Below are 19,373 nucleotides of genomic sequence, written 5' to 3' on the forward strand. Positions count from 1 at the left end.
GAAGGACATGAGGTATACACACATTACATTTCACAGTTTTTAACATATGAAGCTAACTATTTCAGGATCACAGAAGAGGCCATACACATTCTGGTAGTACCATGTACAGTTAACACCTCTTATAAGAGCCTCTGTTCTGTAACCTATAGGTTTGTTGGTTTATATGGTTGAGATTACAATTATCCATGCCTGATGTTTCTGCCATGTAGAAACTTGTTGCAGAATTTATCAGTACATCCCATGACTTCAGTTAGGAGAATGTGTGTTGTTTTGCCCGTGAAAGGAAATTATACACATACAAACCCTAATTATCACACTAATATCTTTTTGAAGTTTGTAGATTTTTGCATGTTTTGGTCATGGTTTGAAATTTGGTTTTGATCTGTTTTTGATTTGTTTTTGATTGAAAAATGCCCAAATATGGTGAATTGGAAGCCTCTGAAAAATCTTGGTTTACAGTCTACCAGGAGAGATTTTCTAGAGTTTGTCCGTCAAAGTTTCCAAATTATGAAGGCTGTTTGATTTCCCATTTTAATGCATTTTAGGGTCGGGGAGAAGAAGAGGAGAAAGGGGATGGAGAGTGGGAATCATGATTATATACCCTGAAACTGACATATTGTTATTCACCTGGCCCCTTTGTAGAGGGCTCATAAACATCTTAATTCATCCTCACTTCCTCAGTTACAGGCAAAGCTTCTAAGAACTGAGGTGTAGCTGGATAACTAAACCATTCACTTGCTAAAACTAGGGAGGCAACAGGAGCTGTAATCAGTGCAACACTTCAAGTGGACACACTTCAAGGATAGCTTTATCCTAGCAATAATGTCGGGCACAGTGCCCTGAGCATTTTATTGTTTTTTGTGAACAAAATTATGTCAATCTGGCCCATGCTGTTGATTATTATTTTTAATGAAAGTAATCTGGATGCTTTTTATGGCCAGTGGTCGTTTACTGAAGTTATGATTAAAAATTGACGAGAATCATGAAAGCTCTCCAGGATAACACTAGCAAAACACCAGTGGTTATTATTTTTTTCACTGAATTACATTCAACAACAAATTTCTATTTTAGCCATCTTTCTAAGTTTTTGAAGAAATTCTCTCGGTCTGCAGAGCATAACTCAATAGTTTGGCATGTCCCTGCCTGAGAAGGCAGGACACTGTGGAAGGTGCAGTATGGTCAGGGAGAGCCCTGGAGGCTCCACATGGAAACTGAAACAGGTTCCTTTCAGGCATGGGCTTTTTTATTTTTTTAGGTATATGTTATTTCCAGCTTTCAGTGGTTGGAGTAATGTATGCATGTGAAGTTGCTTAGATGTGTAGTCAGTAGGGAGCTGTCTGGCTATATGAGTTTTTACATATCTTTCAGCTATTGTAAAATCAGAGAAGCAAATGCAAAATCTGAGCACTCAGGGCTATCGTGTGGATTTGTGACTCTCCATGGAGGAGATCAGATCCACAAAGAAATAAGATTACTTTACATATACATATATGTTTTTATAATAATAAAATTTCCATCTTCCCCATACAATATGGATAGTCTTTGGAATTTTTAATATACACTACTCTTGCTTAAACGTTTTCCTGTGGTTTTTTTAACTGTCTTATCAAAATGAGAGCTCAGAAAAGAATCATCTTCTTTAGATGAATAAATGAATAAAACAAGCCATGTTTAGAGAGCCAGATCCTGATGTTCTTCCTCAGAGTTGGCTAAAATTAAATTATAGTGATTTTAAATGTAGATTATCGAAGCAAAGGGTGGGGATAAACAGGATTAAGTAATGATATGTGCAACAAGATTTATCAGTAGCCCTTCAGGGGGCTTCCACATATGGTATCAGAAGATACGAAAGTGCTAGGTAGTATTTTGGTATTTTAGTATTTTTTTTTTTTTCCCCAGAGCTGAAATCAAATATGTCACACCTGGGTGGTGTGGGGAAGACAGGGCTCAGACATGCTCTAGAAAAAAAAACACCACTCAGTATCTGGAAGTTAGGGCATGAGACTTTGAGAGGCAGAGCAGCTTTCCTGGTTGTAAAGTGAAGCAGGTTTTCTTAAATCTTTTTGATAACATAATCCACGTCTTCATAGGAATTTTTTTCAAGGATTAGGTCTCTTTCATGCCTAAGCACATTAAATCCTCAGGAAACTACAGAAATTGCTGAGAAGAAGAATAATGGCAGAAAAATGTGTATTTTACTATTTATAATGTTTAACATGTTCTGCCTTTTTGTTGTTGTTAAAAAAAAAAAAGGAAAGGAAAGGTTAATTACACTGTCTACTTTTTCTTCTCATTCCAATTCCTATGGTGTGCCTACAGGGTAAGTGTAGAAATCTGGGCACATCAGATTCGTTTTTTCTCTATCCTGTTCTGTTATCTAGTCTCAAACGCTTTCACTGTTTTATATCAACTGCCAATTAAAAAAGATCCTGGTATATCCAAATTATATATATAAAAATTGGTACTAAGTATGGCTGTTTGTTTTATACTGAATTACAGTTCTCAGCTTTTATTTGATTTTAATTCCAAGTCATTAGTGCAGACACTCTGGCGCCCAAACGGCATAGCTAGCCAGAGGGTAATATTAAGAGGCATCTGTGTTGCTGCCAATAAGTTACTTAAAGCTTGTTCTGTATAAAGTGTCAATTATATTTACTAATGCTGATTAATGATAATAAAGTTAAGGTTTGTATTCTTTTGTAACAATCTGCAACTGTATAAAAGTGGATATAATTAAAAATTGTGATAGCATTTGTCATTAAGTTTACCAGCACTAATGCACAGATTTTCTTTGAGTCAGATAACCTATGTGTACAAAACATTTAACAGTAAATGTAAAGACAACATTGTGAAGAGCAGATTAATAAAAAATGACAGCATCAGTTTCCCACTATAGTTCATTGCTGTAGTAATTTTGGCATAAAATTATGAAAATAATAAATCATGTGAGATGGTAGCACTCACATATCAACATCTAACTTGTGGTGTTGTATTTGTGGTGCACTTTCTGTCCTTCACTGGAAACCACACAAAGATGTTCTAATTTTTTTTTTTCTTACTTATCCTTCTAAAAAGTGGCATTGACTATTCTGAATTACTAATGTCATGTGATACCAACAAATTTAGGTGTTTGCCTTTTTGGTTTTGGTCTAAAGGTCTACAAGTCTCTCCAGATGCTCTGCCAAGAATGAATAAATAGTTAAATTGAGTCAGTAATCTGGGTTTATTTTTGCATTCCTGCTACGATGAAACCCCGGGTCTGAGACCTGTAATGTGCATCTCCCGAGAAACATTAGATCAAGATTGATCAGGACAAATGACACCCAAAGCCTTCAAAATTATCACTGAGTCTCCTTGGACTAGTGGGCAGTGAAAAACAACAGCGGGAAGGAAGGAGCAGCCTACAACTTCCTGAGAGGATGTGACAAAGATGCTGCAAGAGTAGCTACAAAGAGGGGAAGATTATTCTCTGTCATGTCAGATGATACAGCAAGGGGCAAATTGTGGGCTGAATGTTTCAAATTGGGCATTAGGAAAAGAATTCCCCAACAAGGTGATGCAGATCAGGAGTATGTTTTCTGGGGGAGCTGTGTACTCTCCATCTCTGGAGTTTTCAGGGCTCAGGCAGGCAAAGGCAGCCTCACTGCTGGTGGTTAGTCCCACTCCTAGTGGGACCTTCCAGTACCTGCCCTCCTGGACTCCATTCAGATAACAATTTCTGTGGATTCACCCTGTTCAATTCCTAACCAAAGGCACTGTATTCTTTGTACCAGGAATAGGAAATGAGTACTGGATAAAAGGAAGCACAATGACTTGGGTGTTCACTTGGAGTGAGATAATCAGTATGAATAAGGTCTCAAGTCAAAAGCAGCTAATCTCGTATTCAAAGAGCTCAGCCTTTGCTATAAGCAAATATTGTAAAAGTTAATAGCATCCTGGCATATAACTATTTCTCATTAATTAGTCATACTTTCTAACCTCCAAAATATAAAAAATCTTTTCCTATCTCAGCATTTAAGCTCTAGGTTTGGGGAATTCTTTGATTTTTTTTTTTTTTTTAGTTTATATTGAAGAAGGAATGTATATGTCTCTTGTGAGCACTGAAATACAGATTCTGGTGGTTTAACTATTCAGATCATATGTAAAATGAACTTGCTTTGTGCTTATTTTCTTACCTTTATTTTCATTTTACTTCAATTGTACTTGCTACAGTCTCTGCTGCTGGCTGTGCTTATGTTTATTGCCTGCAATTAGGAGGCAGGTTTCATAAAAGCCTACATTGCCTCATTCAGAAGACGACAAATCTGTCAAAAACAAAAAGAAAAAAAAAACCCCAAAGCCCTGGTTACTCTGCGAAGATGAGAGCTGACTGCATGGCACAATTAGATTTGCTCTGCTGTATCTTGGAAATGGGAAAGATGAGGCTGCTTTTTAATTGAAGTGCACAGCATAGCATGCTAATTTGCTGTTGCTCTGCCAGCAAGGAGCTTGAAGTATTTTAAATAAATGATGCCCCAAACAGAATTTGATTATATCTGTGTTCATGTGACATTCTACTATCAGCCTACAATAATATGCTGGTTAAGTATAATTCATTGAGTCCTGCAGGCAGTATTAGTTCTCGCTCTTCTGTATCAGTTATTGCAACAAATTAGTGCGAGGTACAGCAGAGTGGTGCTGCACTGGGCTATAGCAGCAGTGTGGACATTGTCACCAAAAATCCAGTATAAACCAGCATGAGTGAGGTTCGTGTTGGTGTTTGTGGTGGAGTTTCAGGATTTGTGCATCTTGTTGTTCTCCTGCATTGGCCAATTTCATCCATTTTGGCTGGTTCCTCAGAACATAGCTGAGCTCAGTGTCTTTGTGTCTGCCACTGCCCTCTTGCTTTGGGGCATGTCTTGACCAAATGACCTCTTTCAGTCATATTTCTCAGAGTCCAGACTCTCAAAGGCACTGTAAGTTCCATAAAACTGGGTGGCTTGGGAGAGGAGGGGGATTGCCTGCTGTCCAAGCAAATGGATATGAAGAGGAGCCTCGATAGTTCAGCTCAGAAAAAGCTCAACAGAGGCAAGAAATTCAGTTCCTGAGAAACAAGGTTTCCTTGGTTGAGGCAGTGATGCTGTTAATCTCTGTGTGCAGGGATGTGCTGCACTGGGCATGGTTTTGCTGGGAGGGAATCTGGGATGTGCAGGGAGAAGGGATGCTGCTGATTGTCTGCTTCAACTCCTGTGAATGTAGACCTAAGCACGCTTTTCCACGGGTCAGGAGATGTGTTTTGTGGACTTATGTTCATGGTCCCACACTGATTGTGGTCCAAGATCTTCCTTTATGATAATTTGGTCTTGTTGTTTAACCTCTTTGAATTAAACTTCTGGTTTTCAATTTTCTCTGTTGTCAGATGTCTTTTTCTTTTCTTTTTCTATTCCTTCATTCTTAAAAACTGTCCTCATGCACTAAACTCTTTTGCTGAGTTGCTTTCAAAGTAAAAATTGATTCATGAGATATTTCACTGGAAATCTGAGCAGGAAAAGCTTGCTGGATTTATGGTCACTCCTGGAAAGGTGACATCATTCACCTTCCTCCACTACCTGAGAGTTAATTTCTTTTCTGTTACCATTGCAGGATTCAGGTGTAATTAAACATCGGGATTTAAATGGATTTCTTGCATGCATCCTTTATGTCCTCATAATATTCTATCTTTTAAAAGGAGACAATACTTAATAATGAGGTACAACAGTTAATTGGTGTTTTGTCTAAAGAATTGTGCTTTTTATACACACAAGGAAAAATGAATTGAAATGCAAAGTTTAATAAATTCATCATCAGAACTCTATTCTGTAATTTCATATTGTGGTTTAACAACATTTAATCCACTCTTATTGCTTTGAAGGATTTCTAATTGAATTACTCAAAAGACAAAATGGAAAACAAAAAGGGATTATAAATTCGGCAGTATTGTTAACAGCACAACCAACTTGCTGAAAATTTTTAATGACATACTGTTGCTGTTAATAAGGTTTTAGACACTGTTTATGTGTGATGACTTCTATGTATGTAAAGAAGGAATTCTCTACAAAATGTACTTCCTTAGCAAATGTAAAAGTGATTCTGTTTCCTTGAAAATCATAAAGACATGAAAGCAATTTGGGTTTACACTTATTTTCAGTCTTACTATGATGGAAGCATTTCTGCTGCAATTCACGTTATGGGTGACATATGTCAACAGAGAAGGTTACTTTGGTCACAATATCAGTGACCTGGCACTGTTTGGCGGTTTTAATGGCACTTTAGTAGCCTAACAGCAATGAAGTGTATAGTGAGTACTTCCCCTAAAAGAGAAACCCTTTTTTTTTTTTTCTTTTTTTAAAAAAAAAAACAAAAAACAAATAGCAATCTGTACTTGTTCTTGAAATTGTATTTTAATGCTCTGAGAAGTTTTCAGAAGGGGGAAGTGTAGAAAACTTGACCAAATGCCCAGGCCCTTTGGATTGCCTCTGGATATGTGATTGCATGATAAGGCATTGCAGTTTTTTGTAACCATGGTATTTGGTAAACAGGATTTGCTGGAAACAAAGTGATCGCCAACAAATAACTCTGCAGGTAAAATAAAATATTTTAAGATTGTTTATCTTGGTCCACATTCATATTTTTTTTCTTTTTATGGTTTCAGTTTTATGCCAGTGTTTGATAAAGTTAATTAGCAACATATTAACTAGTCTCTTCACTGCCTACACGAGTGTTTTCAGGATTAGACTCTTATTTCTTGAAATTTTTCCTCAGTTCCTAGGAAAGTTAGTTTGTTGTGAAGCTTGCTCTTTACAGTAGGCCAAATCTGAATACATGCCCACTTGATGACCATTTTAAAACTGAGTGGCAAATTCTTCTCAGAGCATAGGTTTTAAATTCCCTAGTTTTGTGTTTCAAAGGTTTATGCTTTCCTCAATTATTTAGTATTTTCTGCTTTATTATTATAGGAAAGGACAGAGCTTGCTTACCTGACCACAAGAGAAAGCTATTTGTAGCTGCAGCCTTCACATATTCGGATTCTGTGCTTCCCTTTAGAATATTTCGCATATGACGTAAACCTAATCAAACCCTCATGCCTTCTAGCAGGTGACCTCTGCATGAACTAAAGAGCTGAAATATTATTTAATCATGCTGCATTCCACTTTTTACAGTGCTATGAGAAACATTAGTTTGGCTGGATAGAAACAAGCAATATAAGATATTCTGTCAGGGGTAAAAAGGCATTTTCATTAGTCAACACTTTACGTACACCAGCACTGTTAAATAAATCTTTCCAGTCAGTGTGTCTGAGAAGTTTACTAAAGGTAATTGTGCAGCTTCACATTTGCTGCTTGGAATATTTAAGTCCAGTTGATAATGGAACAAATAATCTGGTAATTGGGACTACCAGTCTGTGCATCACCTTTCAGGCCAACTGTTAGTGTTTTTTATTCTGAAAACCAAAGAAAATCATCTGACTTAAATGTCTTTAATATTGCATTAAAAGCAATAGCTGTAAATACTCATCGCTAAAGTTTTAACAGACATCACAATGAAACAAAAGGACAGTTTTCCATATCATATAAGGCAACTATAAACAAATATAAAATGTCCTACAGTTAATTTTTAAAGTAGAAAGTTTTCTAACAGAGATGTTTCTTCTGGTTGCTTAGAATAAGGTTTTTAAATTAAAAATAAGTTAAACAAAACCCAAACATTTAGAATAAGGAAAAACATTATGGCTCAACCACCTACACAGAGAGAGGAATCAGGTTTTGAAATAAATTCAGTTGTTTCCCTCTGTGCTGGGGAGAAAACAAAAATCTTTTCTGTAATCTGAAAAGGGAGTAATTACAAAGCTGACTAAAGGCAGCAACCAACCTTTCAGGTCTTAGCTGTGCTTGATCTTGACATCCCTCTAATAGTTGTTCTTACTCCCAACACAAATATATGTTTTTCACTTTTCTGTACTGGTCAATCAAAAATCTCCAGCTCATTTTTGACCTTGTCTGCGCACGGGTTTTCAGTCATTTCAGCATTATCACGGAAGGGATGTAGGAGTGCCATGCTGCTAATAAAATGTCCAAAGAGGATCTCCCACACAGCACTTTGATAAATGTATTCTTGAGTTTGGATGCTGACCTATGTTAAAATTGGCAGCTTTTAGATTAGATATGTGAAAACCCATTGGAATGGGTTCTTTTTGTTTGGCTTATTTTTGTCTGGTTTTTGACATACATTAAGCATCATTCGTTTGTGTCACTCCAGTAGAGTACTACAATAAAGAAATACTGTAACAAGTAACTTTTCCAATTTTTTTTAATAAAGTGAGGTAATCAAAGGTTATTTGCCTTGTGCTTTTAACATCTTACAAAGGTTCTAATTAAAGAGCTGGCATAGGGAGAAACAGTTGTTGTGATACTGAAGGAGAGTAAGAAAGAAAAAGGGAGAAAGGGAACTTCTAAAAGTAAAAAAATTATTGAAATTCTGATTCTGTAGAAACCCTTTATGTTTGTTTTAAGGTTTATTTTTTTATATGCTTTTAAATTTAAAGTTAATTTCTTTATGTACACCAATTTGTTCTTTCAGTTTTTCAAAGTAGTCTGAGAGAGTCTGTGACTCCTTTGAGAAGTAGGAACCCCAGTCTCTTTTCTCAATGCCCACTGTTATCTCTCTCAGAATAGACAGGGTCTCAGAGTTAAGACTTCTCAGTTCAGCCATGACCAAAACCTGGCCCTAATCCAGAGTGACTTGATTTAGCCCAGTGACACATCGGTATCACTGGAAGAAAAGGAGAATCTCAATTAGGCTCCCCCGAGTGGAACTTGCAGTGACAGATCTGAAGGAGCAGCTGATCAAATTTTGACACCTTGCTTGCAGCTTTACTTTAAATTAATAAAGTCCAAGCGTCTAGGAATGGTGCTAGGTGACAGGAGTTTCTTAGTTCTTATAACTTACCACAGGAAAAAGAAAGTTCAGTCAGGTCTCTCAGTTCTCACTTAGACTTTTACAAACATCTGTGAATTGGGACTCATTACTCTCTGCAAGGTGTTTTTTTTTAAAATACATTTAAAGATAAAAATATGGTCTTTTCATGGACTTCAAGTGGTAATGTTTTTGCCTAATTGATAAGTCTATAACCAAAAGAACAAATGTAGTCTGCAAAAATGAATGGGAATTTTCCAAGCTATACTTCTACATCTTAATATGCAGTATTTTGTAAGCAAAAATGTGCTTGTTGCACTAGTAGTACATACTTAGTTATGTAAGTCATATAATATCTTTTCAGTTTAAAAATATTACAGTTTTTGTTCAAATTATAAAGAGAACATTTTTCTATGTAAAAACAATGTAAATGTCTTCATTTACTCAGTAGACTTTTTTCAAAAGACTTTTTTAAAGGAAGGAGGATTTTAAATTGTGTAAGATAGTAGAAAATAAGTATGTCCTTGAATTAAATCAGTGAACAATAGTAACAGTGCACATTGTTGCTATGGTAGTTTAGTTAAATGGTAACTATGTGGACTTTGCTTAATTTTTCTCATCTGAATCTCTGATCTTTTAGAAATGCTTCCAAAAACTCCACCTTGACAATCTCCCTTCACATTGAAAAGACTTCTTGTTTCAAAGTGCAAGTTAATTAATAAAAGCTGAAGGCTTAAGTGGGATGAAACATTTTATTCTCCTAGAACAAAATATGAAATTATTCATATTTGGATGTTTTGAATTTTTATCCTGAATGGGATTTTCCTGCACCATTTTATAGAAATTTAATGAGATTTTGAATTTTGGGGGATTTGGTTTCTTTATTTGGCAAAACTAGTACACTTTGGATCTCATGCCAAAAAGCAACACAGAATTGACTGGAAAAGAGTCCTGAATTCTATCATTATCTCTAAAAGTTTATTGTGTAGTTTCACATCATATCACATCATGGATTCTTGCTGGAGGGATATAAACTCTCAACCAGCAGCTGCATTTTTGTGAAGCTGACCAGGCTAACCCAAAGCCTCTGATGTAATTTAGGCCAGTTTTTAAAAATTTTTTCTAATATATATAGATAGCTTTACATACAACCATGAAAACTGTTATTTCTGCCTTAGGTTAAACTGCTTCATTTCTTTCTTTTTGACAGCTGCGGTCAATATATGTTGACCAAAAGCTGTCAAATATCCTGAGAAATGAGGAAGAATTTTTTACTCCAGATGAGAAGCAGAGAGTTATTCATCTTCTGCCCTGGGAAATCCTTCCCTTATTTTGACAGGCTTTAAATAAATTCTTAGCTTTAATTAAGATTGAAATGGGACAAATGCACAACTTAAACTGCTCCTTTCTAGAATGTAAGAAGGCAGTAAAATTAACCATGAGATTCTGCAATGGCGACTCTTGCTATAGGGATTGACTGTAATTCTGTATTTAGGTACTGTGGAAATTTTGTGTAAGTTTAGAGACAGTTTTATGAAGACAATATTGGGCCTCTCAGGAGGAGGGAGAAGAGATAGCTCTGTAAATAGTAAAATACACACACACATATATATATATATATATATGTGATGAAGGCTACAGATACTGATTTGCAAAGCTTTGAGCTGGAATTCCCATAATTTAATTTTTTCTTCATATTTTAAGGAATAGCAAAGGAGTAGTTCTTCACACAAAGCATTGGGATTTTTTGGTTGTTTTGGTTTGGGTTTTGTTGTAGTTTTTAAAGTTACGATTTTTTTCTAATGGTTTTCTGGATCCATATTTAATCTGGAAAAGAAAATTATAGTTATATCAAAATGATAGATATGTCTGTGGGATAGATATATCTAAACTAACAGCTTGTCAGTCTAATACGTCCTCATTCAATTTATGGGATCTCTGTAAAAGATGCAGATCCATGGGTACACATTGAGCCGGCAGAGTGGATTGTGAGAGATCTGTAGAAGTGATCATTACTCACTTTCTAAAGCTGCTCCAAATGCATCCTGCCCCTGCCTTTCCACACTGCAGGCTGTGGCAGGTAGTGCTGCTGTTCAGAGGGACAGTAGGGTGGTTTAGAAAGTTGACCTGCTGCATGGGGGTTACCAGTAGGTGGGGAAAGATCCTCTTTTCCTTTCTTGTTTTTCAGATGAGGGTGCATGAGTCTTCTCAGGCCATCAGACAGCGATTTGACTGAGGATAGTTTTAACTCTTCCCTAGTAGACTATTCTTGAATAAAACAGTAAAGCTAGAGTAGTACATGTATTAAATTTAACAGCTGAGTCTTGCAAATTCTCACCTAAAAAGCTTTTCCTACGCTACATCATTCTTGTAATTGTAAAAGCACTCCCTCCTTTTCCCATAGCTATGGGTACTATTTTGAAAAATCTATCTGCTGCTCAGAATGAGGAGTTAACTGTAGAACACTTTTTCATATAAAAAAATGCTCCAATGCTAATAGACACAACAGGAATACAAGATTTCTTTCTGAAGAGCCAATACAGAAAAAAAATCTGCCATGAGAAGGATGCACTGATGAAGAACTGTTAGTGCCACTTGCCTACACTTGCCTAGCTGAGTGTAAGAAATTTCATGTCAGCTTCATGTGTGCTAAATTAATAAAAAAGACAAAATAAGTCCTCTGTAACTCAGTATCAGCATTTAAATTTGCAAACATGCTGACATAATGCATTATTTAGCCATAAAACTCATAGGCAACATACATACATCAGAATAATCCTGTGGCCACCAAAGATTTTACATGTATGAGGAAGATTAGATTTACTCTTGCATTAAATGCAATAAAGTATTTTAATTTTTGAAACTTTGTTGTTTAGGTCATGGTAGTCAATGATAGATGAGGTTTGAGGACTTTACATGCAATGTCTTACTGCATCTTGCAGCACTCTTTGTGCCATCTAGAACTTATCATCACAGTCAGGATAATGGACCAGCACAAATCATCAGTGTGATGTGTGGTGATAAATCCAGTATGTCTGTGTATTGAAGCCTTCATACATTCGTAAGGTCAGGATTTTGTCTGAGAAAAGTTTCATTTTCATTCATTCCACAACTGTACAAGTCCTTGTCCTGTTCTTAGTGAGACAGAACTACCACCATTATATAAGGACAGCCTGAAGATTGCAAGATATGATCCATTTTCTGTAGTACTGATTAGACAGGATCAACTAATGTGCTCTACTGAGTGTTAACCTTTCTTATAAAGTTCTTGGGGGAAATTCTGAACAGTTTGTTGTTTTTATATTCTCTATATATGCATGCACACACGTATATGTACATATACTCACACACATGCTTCCTGAGGAGTGTTTGCATAGTTAACAAACACGTTTGTTACCCTAAAGTAGTTATAATTCTATCTTTTGCATAATTCAAATGCTCTGAAAATCTATTTAAATCCAAGTGTTAAAAATATTTCTGTTGTTAATGTGTAAAGTATCTCATGGTTTAAGGAACGGCAGAGAATCAAGTGCAGTTTTCTGCCGGACAAACCTTTTCAAGTCCTTGCGCAAATGACTTTTGCAAATGGAGCACCAAAGCAAGGTGAGTTAAGGAGGTGCACCTCAGGCTGACTCTCCTCTCTCTATTTATTGAACACCTATTTCTCTATCAGAGAGATGCTCTGAATACAGTATAAAGATTGTGCAGTAACAGGATAGTGCAAAAATGAGGGCCCTGAAAAAACACTGAAAATAGGTCACAATAAAAATTTCCAAAAATCTGCAGCCAGACATTTCCATGGTAATCTCATCATGGTTTTGTTTCTTTCCATGGAACACAAGGAGAGGTGACCTACTCTGTGCACAGAATTTTCACGCTGCTTTTTAAACATGCAGGATGTATCTGCCTTGGGGGTGATAGGACAGGGGATTCATCTCATTACTAATGCCAAATGCAATCAGTAGACAACTTGCTGCTTTAATTTCTGAGGACTTATACTCATAGTTATGGTTGTAGTTAAGCTTATCATGTGATCATTTAGAAAAAAAAGGTGAATAGTTGTTTTTCCTCTAGTATATCTACCCATTGGCAATGAGTAGTTAGGATTAAAAGCTTCATCTAGCCCAAGGCTATAATGAATATTCAGGAAAAATGATTCTGTACTGTTGCTTAGGGAAGTAAAAAGACAACCCCTGTAACATTCAAATCTCCTGTGCCTTTGGAATAAACAAGCATTATTTGATTAACAGGAAGACAGAAGACACGCTGATGTACAGCTTATACCAGAAGAGACTTTATATGGTATTAAATTACCAACAGATTCTTGTAGGTGCAGTGCATGAATCAATATTATGTTTTAGCCGATGATAATTTTACCAAGCTTTTATTTAGATGGGATTTGTTTTAAAAAAAAAAAATTAAAATACAGCAGATAAACAAAGTGAGCTGACAGTGGATGTTACAGTCCATTGGAGCATTTGTTCATTCTTCTGGATTGACACACAGTGCAAAATTATACTAAAAATTCTATTACAATCACACTGTATCATTATTAATGAGAGAACCAACAAACCCAGTTATGTGTAATGAAAGAGGATAATTTTTAGCGACATGGTAGACTCTGAACCAAAAGCAGTACAATCCTCTACTAAATTAGGCAGAATAATATTTTATTTAGTTCATAGTGCTGGTTTTGTGAATACAAATGCCCAGCTGTTTTTTAAAGCTAGTAACATTTTACATATCAGGCATTTTAGAAAATATTTCTTGACTATGCAGGCTTCGTCAACCACTTTATCAATGATAAAAGTTGCAGGCATTTTCATAAACTTATATTGGGGTAAAAAAAGATATTTATGTTGTATTAGCACTGACAGTATGTTTTATAATGTGATTCACAGGCCTCAAGATTCAGTCTTTCACAAGTTATATACTCATCCTTGAATGTTTTATAAATCCAGGAAAGAATCAGAAACAGCAATTTGTGAATTGGGGTCAGTCTTTAGAAATCCAAGTAGGTGGGAGGTCCTCAATCAGTCAAATGAATTAGGGAAAATTAAGCCTGTACATAACCTCTTCAGAACTGGTTTTTGGTATCATGCTACTCCCTCTGCTGAATTTGTGCCTGAGTTTAAAACTTTGCTGAATGGGACAAATTAATATTCTCAGAAATCTGAAGTTTTGAGCTACATTTCTTTAGTCAATGATTGCATTTAGAAATGAATTCTATATTTCTAATCACTTCAGTGTTTCTCAAAATTGAGTTCTTGTGTGTCCTCTGCAAATTGGTCTTAGTCTAAAGACAAGCAAGCTTCTATGGAGAGGTTGTGCACCATCCAGTGAATTTCCCACAGATTATACAAATGTAGTTTATTAATTTCTTATGAAAATTTTCTAGCCAGTGACATCAATATCTTCTGGTTTCAGCCATCTGATTTCTTAGAATGCATTTTTCCAAGTCCTTAGTGCAAATATAGTAGGGAATTCTGAAATTTATAAATTAACAAATAACTTCACTTAATGATCTAAAGAAGAAAACATGAATTAAAACAAAACCAGGTGAGGATATTTGTGAATACATTAGTTGTCTGTAGAGCACAAAAGCTCTGGTATTCTCAGGCAGTGACTTCAGGAGGAACCTGAGCAGGAGAGTCTGGAGGCAGAACAAGGAGGGGAGGAGGAGGAGGAGGAGGGTGGAAGATGGATCATCTGGATGTTCCAGCACAACTCCTTTGTAGGACTCGCAGTGAACTGTGAAGGGAAGCAGCAAGATACATCACGTGTGTGCGGCTGTTGGGCGTGGCACAAGGGTAAACTGACTTTTTTTAAAGTTAGCCAGCATTATCTTCATACGAGATTTATTTAATGTGCAACTTAATTGGATAAAACATCATGGGGGAAAAGTAGCTTTCAGAAATGCCTATTTCAGTTCAGAACTGTCAAATTTCATGGTAATTCTAATTTTTTTTGTATAAAATTCATCACCTTTCCAATTTCTGTTGTCTCATTATGCAAGAAAGCACTGTTTTAACTTTTACTTTGTTTTTTTCAGTATTTACTCACTAAACATTCCTTTTTTTCCCCTGGAATTTTAACTGGAATAGGATGAAAGATCTTACCTCCTTCATTTAAATTTTCAAATTATTTTCCTATTAATTTACCAGTGATTTTATGAGGACCAAAAATGGGCAGTTCTCCCAGGCTGATACAAGTGAGCCTTTCCAAAGGGCTTTTTCTAATCATGTGCCCTGCAATCAGATATTTAAACCATTTACTAGCATGAGAAATAGAAGACTATTCCATTGCATTAATTGCATTAATCTTGGTGTGTGAGAAGTAGAACTGATTGAAAATAAAGATCTTTACTTAATTTCAGGGAAAAAAGCCCAAACAATTATTGTTTATTACAAAAGACAAACTAGTTAAATTGTCTTAGGTAGGATGAAAATTGGGTTTTATGAAAGACATCTCCCAAAATGTCATTCAGTGTGGTTTAAAATAATTGTATTTTTTAAGGCATTAGTGTGTGTCAGAGTAAGAATTTTTATGGCAGCATTACAAACACAGCGAAGTCAGCATAATGAGTTATGTGGTGCCAACATCCTGAACATTATCACAAGGATTTCCAAGGAGAAGAATTAACATAAAGGATATACAATTCATGTTTTCTAGAGGGTCTCTCATTTCTGCATTGGGCCTCAAGGAAATTCAAAACAGAAATGAAAGTCAAAGCTGCAACTACTTTCATACTGCCAGTGCAGCGTTTCATACATATTTCAGGGCAGCTGCATGGAGGGGAGATCACCATTTCCATTGGGATGCCAGAGCTAACTCTTAGGATTTTACTATTCATGTCAAGCACTGTGTACTTTCTAGTAACACAGCCTGTGGAGTTTTTGTTTGTATTTAACCATTGGTGTAAAAAGGAAAAATAACAAGGGGATATTTCCTGTGTGTTCACTGGACTGGCAACCTTGGTGTCTACTGAATTGTTTTAAATTAAATTTCATTTAGTCTCATCCCATTCTCAGTTACTACATAGCAATGCAGCTTTCTGAGCTTTTACAATATCCAAATGGGAGAAGATTATTCATATATGACAGATTTAATTATCTGAGAGAGTGATAAAGACTTAGTAAATGTAAATAATTGCTGCAGTACCAATTAGCGTACTCACAGGTAATACTTGTGCTAAATCTTGTAATGGCACCATTCAGTTTTTAACCAGAACATGCACTGTGTTCTACAATGCATCAGTATTGCAAATTTTAAGGTATTTGTTGAAGAGCATTATCAGTTTCCCACAGAAAAATGAAACAAGAGTTACATTGAAGAAGAACCCTTGTATATGCCAGATGCAGGTGTTAGTCCCACTGAGCTGTCCTCAGTGGAAAGGGCAGTTGATCCCTGTCTATGTGAGATGTATTCCATAAGACAAGTAAATGACTGGAAATCAGGAAAAGCCAACATTTGAAGATTTCGATTTCTGGCTTTAACAGAGAAGATTTTGATCTTTCATTTACACTCTGGCCATCCCAACTTATTCTCAGAGTTCAGAAATGCTGAATTGCATTCTGATAGCCCTGCAACCTCGATTCATCCTTGTTCTGATCAAGGCATGATCAGACAATGCTTCAGGTTCACATTATTTTATAGGATACTGCTTGTTTTTAATGTACCTTACACAGAGTGAGTCATTAAAACTGGAAAGTAATTTTTTAAATAAATGGGTAAAATAATCTCTGTCAGCCAAAGTGGTGTTTTCCTCTCTCTGGGAAGGGAACATTTTGTGATATCTTTGTCTTCTGGAAAAAAAAAAAAATTCCTTTTTTTCACAAACTAACCTTTCTGCAGTGGATTTTCAGTTACTTGGTGTGTCTGAAATAGGTTAACTAATGGGATGAAGTTCAGTTCTGATGTGCAATTTCACAAAATTGCAGCATAGCCACTTACAGCAAAGTTTTCTATTTCCTTAATATACCTTTTGTTCATATTACTTTTAATTATGTTCTATATTTATCTGGCCTATTTGAACAGGATCCAGAGCTGGTACGGAACATCTGTCGCTGGGTTAGACAAGCTGTTCACATTCCCTTCTTTGCCAAGCTGACCCCAAATGTCACTGATATTGTGAAAATTGCAATGGCTGCACGGGAAGGTGAGTGACTCCAGTGCACAAGTTGTGCTGCTTTACTAATTTGCTGCATGGGGTAAGATAAGAATGCTGCTGGAGTAATAGATAGCAACAGAAACTAATATGAAAATATTTTGTTTGATGTATTTAGAATAAGCACAGTGATCAAAGGTTTCCTAATTTTGTTCATACATCTAGAAAAGAGCAATATATGAAGAGAACTACGTTAGACTGTTAACAATAAATTGTATAGTGTTTCCCTGCACGCTTTTACTTCTATCATATTTATATGTTTACCATACCACTGTAAATCTCTCTGTTCCTATATTTGGTAGTGAAAATGATGTGTGCGTTCTGAGAAAACAGAAATTCACTACTTGAAGGTATATATATTTTTTTCCTTAGAGCTTAAGGTACAACATGGTGGCAAATAAGTTTGCAAGTGGGTGTATTAATGCATCATTTAGAACCACAGTAACTGTTTCTTTATCACATTGCTTCTGTTGTCTTGCTGCACAGAAGTTTGGAGGAGATGGCCACTGTTTTGGGGTACCTTCAGGTGTTGAACAACCGCTGTAGCAGGTTCTGTCCCATACAGCTGAACGACAGAGATCTGCCTGTCATTCTCAGCATTTCCACATGCTGTCCTATAGCCCTTACAGCTCTTTCAGCTGATGCAGCCTGCCTTGAAGCTAGTGTTAAATTTATTAGCCCAGGATTGGTCATAAGGACCTTTCTGTGCATCCCATTGCACTTTGTTGTTTTTGCTCTCCAGCTGTTTATTTGAATTTCTAGTTATTTCAGTTTCACAGGTTTTCTTTTGTGTTTTATCCTCTCTTGTTCTTATACACATGATTTAGCAAAAAGCGACTGACCTTTTCTTTCACAGGTGGTGCAGATGGTGTTACAGCCACCAACACTGTGTCAGGACTGATGGGACTGAAAGCAGACAGCACACCTTGGCCAGCAGTTGGTCGAGGACTGAGGACCACATATGGTGGCATGTCAGGTAGGTGTTGCCCTTTTTGATGCACGGTACTTCCTTGGAGGCTTTCGAAACATCAGGAGGTCCTTGTAGTGGGCTAGAATATCATGTCTGCAGTCACACCGAGTCCTTAAAGCTCACTGCTGGTCAATGTTTCTAAGTCATGACAGATGGAACAGATTAAGTGTGAAGGCTCTTGGGTTGCCCTTTCCTTAATGGTAAAGCACTGCATCAGAATACTGTGATAGGGTCACTGGAGAGGGAAGGAAATCTCTTCCCTCGTGACCCTCGCTTTTCCTCAAATTTTTCATCCTGTCACAATTGTCAGGCCCCACGTTAGACAGAGGCTAATGAAAGGGCATCGCAGGGGAAATATCAACAATCCAAATGCAGTGTATGTTTCATAGCCCAATCTCCAGCCTTCCTCCCTCCTTCCCACTAAGTGCACCTTTTCCAGAGAGGTTATTTCCTCCTCTTTCCACTGTGGTAAAAATGATAGACAATATTAGGCAAATATATGCATATTTTTGTAGCCTATCAAGATATATAAGGATATCTATGTAGCCAATATTTTCAAGTTCTACTTCACTGTTTAATTTTCAAACCAGCTGCAAAACTTTTACACTCCAGTTGAGTGCCGGTGCACAGTAATGTATTAATCTATTGACCCTGTGAACTCTGTTGCTGTGACAACACAAACTTGGCCCTGCAAAGACAATACTGAGAGCTTCTTGGTTTACTGGTATGGAGATTAGTCTCCTTGGTGATAGAGGTAGCAGTAAATATACATAAAAGAAGTAATAGCATCCTCTCGATTGAATCAAACATTATTCTATTGGACCCGCCTCCTACCTCACCCCAAAAATGTAATCAGAGGAGACCAGACAGGCAAAAATACGCTTTATTTTATGTGACTGGTGTTATCCTTAGAGAACCATAGAAAATGTAGCAGAAGATGACTTTTAAACAAACTTTAATTCAGATGAGTGTATTCAGTGGCAAATTGTGTTATTGCCTTAGATAACTACATGGAATTTGGAATTTTTTAGAGAGCACTGAAAAGTAAGAAAGTGATAACAATCAGAAAAAATCATTATGCCTATCGCATAATGGTTTCACAGTGACAGTCCAATAAGATGTTATGTTTTAATATTATGCAAAGTGGGAGGAAGAAGGGAACAAGAAGAGAACAGCTACAGCCCATTTCAATTTCTCTAGCCTGCCATGTTGACAGGAAAAGAATAAAGGAGGTCACAGTGGGTGCTGTGCATTAAAAATTGATAAAAGAACTATTGCAGTAGTATTTTATATAAGTAACACCAT

At 36.4% G+C, this 19,373-nt stretch overlaps 1 protein-coding gene across 2 annotated transcripts in view; it reads left to right on the forward strand.

Annotated features, from left to right (window-relative positions):
* Positions 1–19,373, forward strand: part of DPYD (dihydropyrimidine dehydrogenase) — a 345,448-nt gene that overhangs the window by 237,392 nt on the left and 88,683 nt on the right. For both annotated transcript variants that reach the window (XM_005520957.3, XM_088060496.1), the window contains exons 17-18: positions 16,969–17,089; positions 17,955–18,074. In XM_005520957.3, coding sequence (XP_005521014.2) covers positions 16,969–17,089; positions 17,955–18,074 — 241 coding nt within the window. The remainder of the gene's footprint in view (positions 1–16,968; positions 17,090–17,954; positions 18,075–19,373) is intronic.

This window comes from Pseudopodoces humilis, chromosome 10 (assembly GCF_049639895.1).
Source record: "Pseudopodoces humilis isolate 2021_Gansu_Grassland_sample_001 chromosome 10, ASM4963989v1, whole genome shotgun sequence".
Lineage (NCBI taxonomy): Eukaryota > Metazoa > Chordata > Aves > Passeriformes > Paridae > Pseudopodoces > Pseudopodoces humilis.